At 56.0% G+C, this 12,316-nt stretch overlaps 2 protein-coding genes across 2 annotated transcripts; one reads left to right on the forward strand and one right to left on the reverse strand.

The window, feature by feature from the left end:
• Positions 1–194: 194 nt before the first annotated feature.
• Positions 195–4,647, forward strand: NECHADRAFT_79186 (uncharacterized protein; the record flags this gene model as incomplete). Its single annotated transcript, XM_003051730.1, has 6 exons — positions 195–2,359; positions 2,657–2,744; positions 3,157–3,488; positions 3,542–4,006; positions 4,062–4,269; positions 4,321–4,647. 6 exons carry the CDS (start codon positions 195–197, stop codon positions 4,645–4,647), a joined length of 3,585 nt encoding a protein of 1,194 aa, XP_003051776.1.
• A 1,861-nt stretch (positions 4,648–6,508) lies between these two features.
• NECHADRAFT_37587 (uncharacterized protein) lies at positions 6,509–10,106 on the reverse strand (the record flags this gene model as incomplete). Its single annotated transcript, XM_003052178.1, has 2 exons — positions 6,509–9,767; positions 9,868–10,106. 2 exons carry the CDS (start codon positions 10,104–10,106, stop codon positions 6,509–6,511), a joined length of 3,498 nt encoding a protein of 1,165 aa, XP_003052224.1.
• Positions 10,107–12,316: the final 2,210 nt, after the last annotated feature.

Consider the following 12,316-nt stretch of genomic DNA (forward strand, 5'->3'; position numbering starts at 1 on the left):
TTTTTTTACTCCCCACGCGCGTGCCCTGGCTGACCATGTTTCTTCAGTAGCCCGCCTAGGCCTACAGAGGTGCGCTGCTTGTCCCGCGGCAACAGGCAGAGGCACGGCAGGCAGGAGAAAAAAAAGAAGGGCACCAGGGAAACGGGGGGCAACCACCACAACCACAACCACCACACAAAAGGTCGACAGACACAATGATCTCGTCAAACACCCGCGCCTCACGATCTCGCTATTCTAGCCCCGCGCAATCCCAAAACACCAAATGGAACGGAGTGCTGGACGCGTCCAAGGGAGCTACCGAGGGATCGAGGGCATTCATGCAGCGATGGTTGGAGCCTACCGTGCAGAGCAAGGCGAGCTTCGAGGATGATGGTCTGATGCGATATGGCGTCGTGGAGAACATGGCTCCGTTGGGAAGTCTGCCCAAGCCCAAGAAGGCCGCGCCCGAGACCACTTCTGGCGTGCGGAGGATCATATTGAGGCCGTCAGGGGCAAACGCTGCCAAATCCACCGTCGAGGCCAACCCGAGTGATCCGGCTGCAGATGTCGACGTGGACGCCGACCACGATGCTGATGCTGCTGCCGCTGCCGCCGCCGCAGCTGCTGCCAGAGCAAGGGCGGAAGCGTCTTCCCCTCCTCCGACCACCCAGCCCCCTACACCGCCACGGCGGAGGTCCATTGTGCTCAAGGACGCGGCAGCCGCAGCAGACGATGAGGACGACGAGGATTACGACCCGAACCGGACGAAGCGGCGACAGTCGGGTCGCGCATCTCTGGGGAGGCGGACACGGCGCTCGTCAGGCGGCCGCAGGAGCTCCATCGTTGTGACTAAGCCGGCAGCAAAGGAGACCAGGGAGGCCAGGGAGCCCAAGGAGAAGGAGGCGAAAGAGGTCAAAGAGTCGCCAAAGGACAAGGACATCAAGGACACGATCCAGGCATCCGAGCCCATGGCTGAACCTCAGGACAAAGAATTCATCGACAAGGTGGTCGAGGCTGCAGTGGATGAGGCCCTCAAACACTACCGCTATCCGACGGCGTGGGCGCTGCGGACCCTCTACGACGAAAAATCGGGCGACCCCCGGTTCGTGGCCATGATCGAGGATGTCTTCAACCAGACGGCCGACGAGGACACGATGCGAAAGTTCTCGAAGCAGATGGAGGAGAAGAAGCGCGAGGGCAAGAAGGACAATCAAGGCTGCTATTACTTTATCCCGCCGTCGACGAACAGTCGATTCACACCGCACAAACCCAAGGCAGCACCCTACGGCAAACTGCTGCATCACCGCCAAGAGGAGCATCAGCACGATGGTGACGACGAAGACGAGGAGGAGCATCATCACCGACGAGCAGCCAAGAAGGCAAAGACGCTGCATTCTTCCCGGTCTCACTCTCGATCTCACTCTCACTCTTACTCTCACCCTGCGCCGCACACCTCTCACCCTGCCTCTGGCCACGCCACCCGCCACACACCCCGGAAAATGTCGACAGACAAGCAACCCCGAACACCGACGTCGCGGAAGAGAGGCCGTCGCGACTCCGCGTCTAGCGACTCTTCGCTCTCGTCGGCTCTCAGCCTGTCATCTCCAGAGGCCAGCATAGGCAGCCCAAGCCCCGTCCGTCGAGGGGCAACGGCCGGTCGCCCTGGACGTGGATCTGGAGCTGGAGCTGGAGCTGGAGCTGGCCGTGGACCTGGGGCCGACTCCAGCGATGCGCCAAAACCTCGGCCAATCACCACCCGCCGCAAATCACTCGCCGCCTCCAACAAGTCCAACAAGACCAAGTCCAAGCGATCCAGGTCAAGCCCATCCGCATCACACTCTCCCACCCTCCCCGTCATCTCAAACACCAGCAATTCTTCTGCCGCTGATGCACCCACCGGTGCCACCATCAGCGTGAGTGCCGAAGCCAGTATGCCAGGAAGGCTTGCTGATGCTCCCGTCTTGAACAACCTTCTCCCTCCCAAGACCAAGGCGGCCAAGGGCGCCAAGGGCTCGTCTGTACCGGTCGATGAGGCTGGTCATGATAACGACGACTCCTTCTGGGACCGCAGACGCGACGCGCAAAAGTTTGCCAACAGCGTCACAGTCCGCGAGAGCTCGGTTCGTGATGTTGAGGACGATGAGCAGGTTGCGACACCCGCCAAGAAGACCAGGAGAACGCGTCAGTCGATCGCGCCCCCAGCAACAACAAGGGCGACCCGATCGGCCAGCAAGAGGCCTCACGATGAGATGGAGAGCACCGTGTCTCCGGTTGCATGGCCTTTCCAGCGTGAGAGCAGCTCAGTCGCAGGCTCGAGGGCTGCCACGCCTTCACTACGCCCACCCAAGAAGCAGAGAACTGGCCTTCGCGTCAAGTCATCGTAAGTCACACCCCAGATGATGCTTCATCTCCAAGATGCATCGATCCCATCTATACAGCCATGGTGGTTTTCATGTCGCTCTCGCTTTGGGTGTGTTTTTTGACATGGAGAGACGCCTGGACGCGTGAGAAATCACGTCTTTTGTCCCTTTTTTGGCTGATCTCACATCACATTCATCTCCAACCACCTTTTGTGTCAGAGATAAAGATGCACTAGTCTAGGCTCTTGCACAAGACAAGGCCTTGTTTGAATGCATGCATCATGAAGAATTTTGCTGACAATATGTGCCCTATCTAGCCCCGTGAAGAAGCGAGGAGGAACTGCAGCCGGAGTGCCTCGGGCTATGGGAGATGGCACAGCAACCAGCGCGGCCGCCAAGGATCAGGTATGTTTCTTTTTTTTCTTCCTTGTTTGTCTCTCATTTCACTTGGAGGATGCGAGACGCGTTTCAACGGCGATGCTCTATGGGAACCATCATGATGGAAATCCAAATTTCACAGATCTAGCAGATGGTGGCCATTTTTTCATGCCCTGTCTGGTCTGGTCCGGTCTGGTCTGGTCTGTCTGATGAGGATCACCAGACAGGGCTTTTCTTTTTTGGTGGTCCCTGCAAGAATGATCCGCTTTTCCGAGCCAGCCACCAGATTGGAACGCGTTGCAGCAGAAGCAAGCCTCAAGCGAGGAGCGAGGAGGGATGCGCATCGTATGCGAATGAACTCGCGGGCCAACGTGGAGATGAGACGTGGCTGGATATGCATGCCCTGCCCTGGTAACCACTCAACTGACACGGCGGTTAGATATCCGACAACGATGAGGACTGCTCCGCCTGTGGTGCAGCTGGTGATGTCGTCTGCTGCGACGGATGCCCTCGGTCGTTCCACTTTGAGTGCGTGGGCATGGTACCATCTGAAGACCTCCCTGATGAGTGGTATTGCAATGAGTGCCTGTTCAAGCGGTATCCTTCGCGCGTGCCTGTCCACAAGGGCGTCTTTGGACCTGCTCTGAACAACCTCGAGAAGAGCATTCCTCGTGCCTTTAGCCTCCCCAAGAAGTTGCAAACCCGCTTTGAAGGGGTCAAGGCTGGTCCTGATGGCGAGTACGAGGAGGTCACGACTGCCAAGACGACCAAGTAAGTGACCATTCCGGGCATCTAGATATCTGAGTTGCTAACCGAGACGACAGGAGGAAGAATGGCTACGAAGAAGTGCCCGACTTCTTCAGACAGCGAGACGATGGACAACCTGTGCTCTGCCACGGCTGCCAGAAGGCGGCGACAGATGTCCGGGCCATCATTCCTTGCAGCGTCTGCCCGCGTTACTGGCACATTGATTGCCTGGACCCTCCTTTGGCCGTCCCTCCAGTTCTCAAGAACTGGCGATGCCCTCTCCATTCTGAAGAGATAATTGCCGAGGTTCGCTCGCTCGCGCCTGCTCATCGGTTCCGCAAGATCAAGGGAGCGCAGACCATCACGCCAGCCTTGTCACGAGGCCTCAAGAACAATGGTCAAATTGAAGTGGACTGGAACGACGAGACAGAGTCTGAACCAGAGTCAAAGCCCGTCAACAATTCTGGCTGGCCAGATCCCGACTCGTTTGGACGGGCTTACAAGCTGCCGGCTCAAGGCATTGTACTGGACTTTATTGAACAGTGAGTGACACCGTTACCTCTCTCGCGATCCCCCGTGTTCTAACGCTATATCAAGGTTGCGCCGCCAAAACGCTGGCTACGGCCCTCGTCAAGATGAGCCTCGATGGCTGTCATACGCCCCTGTGCCTGTGAAGGACTCGAGCCATCCCGTCAAAGGCTCTGATCTTCAGCGGTCAGTGGACGAGATGCAAGTCGCTTTGACCATGACCAGCCTCAAGGACCACAAGTCGGAGAGCGTCGACCAACTGATCTCTGCTCTCTTGGTGAGTAGTTCTTATTCCGCCTTGTCTCACATGTTGCTGATCTATCTATAGGACGCTGCTGACCCCAATGTCCTGGCACTCATGGCCAAGACTGATGCTGGCAACATCGCTACTGGCCACCTCACAGACGGTGACAAGCTTAGCCTACGCGTTCTGCTTGCCCAGATGGATGCTATGGGATCCCGTATCAGACATCTTCTTGGTGAACCCGACACCACCACCATGCTTGATCAGGAGCACGAGATACCTAGCATCCTATCTCCCCAAGACTCAGCCATCGCCGAGCCACTCGATAAGGTTGCGGTGCCTCCGCCTGTTACTGAACCTACCCCCCCTTCAACCATTGACCACGCCGAAGGCGCTATGGAACTCGACTAAACCTCGATCGACATGTTCCGAGAGTGGCTTACAACCCCTCGAACTTGTTCCTGCTCGCTCTGTCACGACGGACGGAGCATCACGATTCCCAACGATTCTCGACCAAAATTGGCACTCTTGTTTGACTATAGCGTAACCCCCGTTTTCTTCTCTTCACTTTTTCCCCTTTTCATAGAAATCTGTGTACGAATTTCAAAGGCTCTCACACGCAATGCGAGCACTCTCACTCTATCAACTCCCCAACAACCCAAATCCCCTTGAGCCCGCTGACTATGGATCGCTGGAGTTTGGGAGGCTTTTGATATTTCGAAATCATCACGACCACGGCATAGAAACGACCTGGGTGCTCTTTTGACATTTTTGTTTTTCTCTCTTCCACCTCGCCCTCGACCTCCCCGACTCTTCTCTTCCTGTGCCAGCTTTGCCGTTCAGGTTTTATTGCCCATGGTCGTACCCCCCTCTTCGCATCTCTCTTCTCTTCCCAGTGCCATCTGATTCGTGGTCTTTCCCCTGCGACTCTACTTCTCAAAAATCACTATATTATGGACGAAACGAATCTCCTTTTTTCTTACTTCTTTCACCCGCCAGCGGGGCGGCAGCGGTCTGATGCACCAGGGAGCGGGTTCTAAGCGGGGTGGCACAAACATAGGTGTTCACCCAAAACCAGCGCTGCGTTTAATGCTCTTGTTGTATCATAGTTTCGGTGGAGTGGCACAGGATGAGATATTTCATCCTATTACCCGCCGGAGGGAGGAAGAAGGGTAGGTGGAAGGATGGAAGGAAGGGGTGGAATGGTGATGGATATAGCTCCTTTTCGGTATCGAGGATAAAAAAAGACACAAGAAGGCGAGCCCAATATCAAACCTAACAATCTGTCATGCGTTTCTTGCTGCCGTGACCGACGTGTTGATTCTTTTCACTGTTGCCTATGGTAGTCTAGAGTCATCCATACATATATGTTGGCCATCTGGTTGATGATGGGAGTCAAGGACCTTGACATTGGTACATCATACATATGAACGACATCAATTGCGAGGCCGTGAAAAGGTCAAGGTCGTAAAAGCGCCCCCATCTTCCTATTCTTCCATTTTAATATACAACAATCCTTTCATTGTGAGGCATTGCCAGACCGCTTTGAAAACCCACCCAACCTCTTCTTTTTCACCCAAGGCTGAGTGAGCCCAAAAAAAGGATTCCTTTCAGTCCATTGACGCGCCCAAAGCTCACTCTCGTGAGTGTGACCAAGACTCGTCGCAGGCCCTTGAAGGGGTGCCAAGGTTTCCTTTCTACAGAGAATTGAACAAACCCAGACCAGACCAGAGCCCATACATAAATCCGTCCGTCCGTCCGTCGCCGCCTTGAACAAGAATCGATCGTCGAGTAGTTTTATTTCTTTCTTTCTTTCTGAAAAAGTGATTTTCCCCCAGGTTCGTTCAATCGTGGAAATAGAATAGTCCCGCTTCTCCGTCTTTTGTTTGTTGGCGGCGTCAGAGTTGGACATTCAAGGCCGGCCTGAAATGCGCTCCCGCAACGCAAAGCAAAGCAAGAGATAGGAGGCAGGTGTCGAAACAAGAGATCTCGCAGCGCAACGCAACCCAAGGCATCCAAAAGTCGCACATGAGATGGAACACCCGGTCCATACCAACCATATTTGGTCATCGTGACAACGCGGCCGTCTTTGCCATGCATGTCTGTATCCGAAGTAAGAACCCCCCTAGTACCCCCCAACTCCTGATGGCATCATGTGCCGGAACTGGCCTGAAAAGTGAGAAGAAAAGCTCAAAAAGATCCGTCTAAGTTGCAAACAGCTCCCAGTGACGCCGTTGAAACACAGCTGATTTGATCATCTCTGACAGACACGTTAGTTTCTCTGCTGATCGTTACAAGTCTGAGTTGTACTTACGCGGCCGCGTCTGGGATTACCCTGGTCCTGCTGCATGTAGCCCATGTTGGGCATGCCGCCTCCCATGTTTCCGTAGCCATAGTTGCCCATTCCCATGTTGAACCCCGGTGGCGCAAAAGGGGTTTGCCCGGTAGGCATCTGAGGCATCTGCGAGACAGGAGGCTGGATTGGGCTGCCATTGGGCATGTTTTGCTGACGATACTGATCGACAGAGGGGTTGGGACCGTTGAAACCCCCATAACCAGCCTGCATGGGAGGAAAGTTGTAATTCATGGGTGGCGGGCCACGGTTCATCATCTGCTGGTACTGCATCTGCTGGAGGTTGGCAGGCATTGGGCCGCTGGGCGCGTTGTACATCATGCCCTGGTTGAACTGAGGGAATGCCGAGACACCACCGTCGCCTGCCTCGTTCCTCTGGCCGCCATAAGGCATGTCGAAGCCAGGGGGGTTAGCCGGGGCGTTCATTGGGTTGTAGAACGGCTTGTTGGAGTGGGCAGACTGAGGGTGGTGGCCGTTGGAATTCGCCTGTCTTGAAGCTGGTCGCTGGCGCTGCTCAGCGTGAGTGCTGGCATCGCGGTTGTTGGCAGCGTTTCGAGTCGAGATGCCGACCTCATCCATCAGGCGCTTGTACCCCTGGTTGGGTTGGGCCTTGATTCTAACAAGGACAGCCTTCACATTGTCAACCACCTGGGTGCGGATCGACTCGTCAAAGAAGGGCGTCGTAAGCACCTTGAAGATGAGCGTGGCACCGCACTGATGATCCTTGAGAATAGCCTCAAGAACCTGGTCGTTGGGGGTGAAGAAGAGCGCCTTGAGGATCGCATCTCGTGCATCAGCCTCGGCCTTCTGGTTGATCACCTTCAGGACAGTGAGATAGGCAACCTTGTGAGTGCAAAGGTGCACAAGGTAGGGAACCAGCTGAGGCGAGAGGACGGTGCGACGTTGAGGGAATGTGCAGGTATCCAGGAACCACGTCAGAAGCAGGGCGCCGTTAGCGTTTGTTGCCAGCTGAACACTGTGAAGGGCAATGGCAGCCGCGAGCATCCGCTGCTGATCCCTGGTAGCATGATGGCTTTCCAAGCAGGCTCGCATGGCACGGGCGCCGTACCGACCCTGAGCAACCTCCCACATGCGGCTGAGCATCGTCTCAAAGATGAAGTCATTGTAGGGAGCGCCAAACTTGAGACACCCCTGCAGAACATAGTTGCCGTACTGATCAAGGAAGAGAGGGATCGTGTAGGGTCGAAGGTGCTCGACAATCATGGTCATCTGGGCGGGCGTCTTGCACACATCAATGATCTTCTGGGCCGCCCAAGTGCCATTCTTGTGCACACCAATCTCGGCCATGTGAGGTGCAATCTCGGTCAGCATGGCATCGCGGAGCTGGTCGGAGCAGTGTTCGAACAGCTTTTGAACCACAGTGTTACCCAGGTAGTCGGACGAAAGCTCGGCAATCTCCGGGAGCATGTCGACGGCGATGTTTTCAATCTCCGCCTGAGACAGGCTCTGGTTGTCAATTCGCTTGCGGATATCTCTGAGCTTTGGCGCATCGTGGACTCTAGTATGAGCGGGCTCACGAATCGGGGGAATCTCTTCGACGAACGAGTTGAACTGAATAGCCGACTGAAGGTTGCGAGAGATCCTGAACCTGTCCTCGTCCGAAGCTCCAAACTGCTTGACAATGTCGAGGATGTCCGTAGTCATCTCACGAAGAGCTGGAACCTTGGGAGAGGCGTTTGCTGAGGTGGGGGCAGGGGCAGTTTCACCAGCGGGGGTAGCAGAGCTGGAGCCCTGAGCGTTGTCTTGTCCTTTGGCGAATGGGTCAGGGCTGGGAGAAGGGAAAACACCATCATGACCAGGAGTGTTGGAAGCAGAGGGCGGCTTCGCAAAGTTGATGCGGATGGGCCCTGCACCTGGGAAGATCTCCTTGCTGTTCATGCTTGCCTTGGCTGAGATGGCACTCTCAACACGCTCAAAGTTGACAAAGCCGCAGTTCTTGTGGGTAAGAACACGGGCGGACAGGATGGGACCGTGGGACTTGAACATTTCGATCAGAGTCGAGGTGGTGGTTGAAGTGGGAATGCTACCCAGCCAGAGTGCGCTGGTAGGTCCTTCAAGGCCCTGCTCATCAGCGCTGAGAAGGCCGGCATTGCGGCTGTTGGACCTGCCAAGGTTCATTCCAGCAACGGCCTGAGGGAGGTCCTCATAATCCTTTTCGTCCTGCAGGCGAATCTCGGCGGGCGTGATGGCATTGGGCATGTTGGAACCACTCGACATGTAGGTCCTCATAAGTCGACTACCGGGAGTATCCAAAACACCAGCGGTGCGGGCACGAGGGCGGTTGGCCGAGGCCTGGTTGGCAAAGGCCTGGACGGCAAGGTTGTGGTTGTGGATTGCGGCGTTGGTAGCTGCCAGCTGATCCTGCAGAGCAGCCACATACTGGGGATCCAGAGGCATGTCGGCATCATAGTCGTCCTCGTCATCGGCATACTTGTCCTTGTTGTTGACCGAGTAGGATCGGAAACGGCTTGCTTGCTTTGTAAAGTCGAGGTTGGCCAGGTATGGAGTCGCAAGCTGGGCGCGGGGAGGCTGCGGGGTCTCTGCGAGGCCGAGATAATCCAGGGTCCTCATGTGGACATCAGACTCGCCGCCGCCTTCCTTAGAGAACTGAGACTGAGCCGGGGAGCTGGGACCGTTGGAGCCCACACTGGCAATGCTGGCGAGGGTAGAAGCTCGCTCACGGCCAACACCCGCGGGGTTCCAGCTGCTGAAGATGGAGGGACCGAAAGGGGAGCTGGTACCAGGAATCGGGGCAAACTGGCTCCTCTGGGGCATGGATCCGGCTCGCAGACGGGAGAGGAGCGTGGAGCTGGAATTGGCAGCCGTGTTCTCCTGGGGGTCTGGGTTGGGAGAGGGGGACTTGAAGGGGCTCTGAGTCGGCGTTGGCCTGCTGGTCTTTGCAGCCAAGCCAGCGACGCCCAACATGCCGTTAGCTACTCCCCCAGGAGAGAAGCGCGAAGGTACCGTGCCAGCACGAGCGCGCCTGGTCTGAGGCATCGAGTCTGGCGTGGGAAGCTGGGCAAAGTCGGGGAAGCCATCGGTTGGGGATTCGGGGATATTCTCACGCAACGGCGTGGAATTGCCGCTCGTGGGAGGACCACCCCAGAGGCTCCCCGGCATGCCCGGTACGCCCTCTTGAGCCTGAATCTCGCGAGCCCTGCGCGGTGAGACAATGTCCACGTCAGCAACTGTCACAAGCGGGGGACATGATGGCAATCCGAGGAGATGAAGTAGGTCGGAGATTGGGACGGACAAACCTCTTGGAAAACAGACGGCTGGAACCAGACATCTCGTGCGACGGAGAACCAGCCCCAGATCGCGGATTGCTCGACATCTTGCCAGAGGGATTGAGACCACCAGACAGGCCGAATGGAGAGCGAGAAGGTGGCAGAGGGTCGATGGGAGAGTTGTTGGCGGAGGGAGAGGTGGAACGGGGTTGACTGGCAGACTGGGAGGCGTAGCCAAGAGTCAAGTGTTCGGATCTAGAAGTTGACATTATCAATTATCTAGCCGACCTCATGAGACGGTGACACGAAGAGGTGTCGGGCCGGATAGTGGATTATTATTCGCAGCGGGGATCGGTTTGACCAGTGGATCAAATCGTGTAGTCGTATCTAGAGGCGAAAAGGACAGCCCTGGGAAGGAAGTCGTCGAGTGAACAGTACGGTATTGCAGCAGCTTCTTTCTTCTGACCCCGAACGATGGACGAAGGGGTGGATGATGACGTGGAGCGCCGAGGATGATGGACCGTAGGTAGGCGACAGAAACGGGGGTGTTGGATTTAAGGAGCGCGATGCGAACGAGAAGAGATCCAGGAGCCGTCGGTATTACAAAGGATGCTTCGTACGAAGGAGACGAGGACAAGATCGGAGCCGAGAGCAGTCGATGACCGAGAGTCGTTAGGTCTAATATGGATGTCGAGGAACAAGGCGATCCGGGAGGAGAGCCGATCGAGACGATGGACTTTTCTGTAGCCAGACAAGAGTGCTGGAACTTGTGAAGGACTGGACAGTGGCCGTCCAGCGTCGTCCGAGCCCGCGGCTTGGGGAGTGATGCAAAAAAGGAAGGGAATGGGGAAGGGGACTATATGAAGGGGGGAGGGGGGACAGGAAGAGAGAGTGTGTGAGAGGGGAGAGGGCACAAACAAAGGGTAGGATCAATATACAGGCCTCATGGAGAAGGACAAAAAAGGAAGATTTTTTGACGGGGCCTGGAGAAGCAGACGAGGCGCGCGCGATATGGAGAACGGGGCAAAATGGGGGGTGGAGGAGGAGGAGGAGGAGGAGGAGGCGGGAGTTAGCAGCACCTTGGGCGGGAAGGAGGGATGTGGGAGTGGTGGGAGTGGGAGTGGGAAGAGGAAGGAGAAGGGGAGACAGAGAGCCCGCCCGCGCCTTGCTTCCTTCCAGCCCAGACCCAACGGAGCATGGAAGCTGTCCTCAGAGGCTACTACACTCAATACAGCACAGTACAGTAGCCCAGGTACTGTACATCAACACCCCCAGGGGGGGGGGCCCGCTAACCAAAAACGCGGACAGGACAGAGAACGGCCGTTAGTGGCCAGCTTTTGCCCTGGAGCGAACACACACACACACTCTCTGTATCCTTGTGGGCAGTTTTGGGGGGATGGACGAGTTGCCCAGAGGTGGATAATTTTAGTGGGCGTCCAGCCCCCCCAGGGCGACTGAACGTTTGCAACAGCAAGGCTGTGCGAGTTCCTCTCAGGGCTGTGTACCTTAGCTACGCGTCCGGGCCAGTTGCGGTATGGAAACTTGGTGAAGCCGGGCAGTACACAGGGCATCCTACGGCACGAGCAAAGCGACGCAACACGCAACTTGTCCTGTCCACGCTGAGTATGAAACGGCGCCCGCCGCGTGGGAATTTTACCTGTCTTTTTTTTCCCCCGTCCTTCTGCATGCAGTGTCAATTTTTTTGTGCGGTAAAACTCTCGCTAGGTAACCAAACCGAGCCGTTCCGTAGGTCGCCAAGACGATTCGAGTTAGTTTAAGGTAACTGTGCCTGTCCAGTGCAGTCCTGTTCCCGTGTTAGGGTACAGATGGATGCAGATATAAACTTGCAGTGCCGTTTCTGCTTTGGCTGACAGTTGATTTGTCTGTTTGGAACATGCACTGTACTGTACCGTGCTGTGCTGTGCTGCCGTCAGGGGGCGACGGGAGCGTGTACTTTCAGGTTTCATCGTGGAGCAACACGAGTTGGTTCTTCCTGGATACGAGCCGAGCCATTGGGTGTTCGTTTCGCAGCTTGGTTTCCTCTAACAGTCTTCCCCAGACTATATTCATCTAACAATGTACCAACTTGCTTTGCTTGCCCAAGGCCCTGCTGGTAATCAAGTTGCAGGAGGTGACGACTTGACCTGCCCGGACAGTTTCGAGTCTCAATCCCCGTCTCGACTCCGTGTGTACTCCGTAAGCCTCTCTGCCCCACACGGTCCGTCCGTGACATGAGTCGGCACGCGCCGAGGACGTTGGCAATTCTGTGCGCCAGCAGCTCAGCCTGGAATCAATTTTGTACCTGTAGCTAGACTGAATCATTCGCAATTTTATACTCTAGAATCGCACCCGTCAATCTAGTTATTGGAGTGACAGGCGAGGGTTCCTTGTCCCGCCTTGCATGTACACTGGACGCCCAAGGTCACTTTGATCAAGCTGCCTATTGCCCAGCATATAAGACGGCAGTACGCACGTCTAT

The sequence above is a fragment of the Fusarium vanettenii genome (assembly GCF_000151355.1).
Source record: "Fusarium vanettenii 77-13-4 chromosome 4 genomic scaffold NECHAsca_3_chr4_2_0, whole genome shotgun sequence".
In the NCBI taxonomy this organism is placed as follows: domain Eukaryota; kingdom Fungi; phylum Ascomycota; class Sordariomycetes; order Hypocreales; family Nectriaceae; genus Fusarium; species Fusarium vanettenii.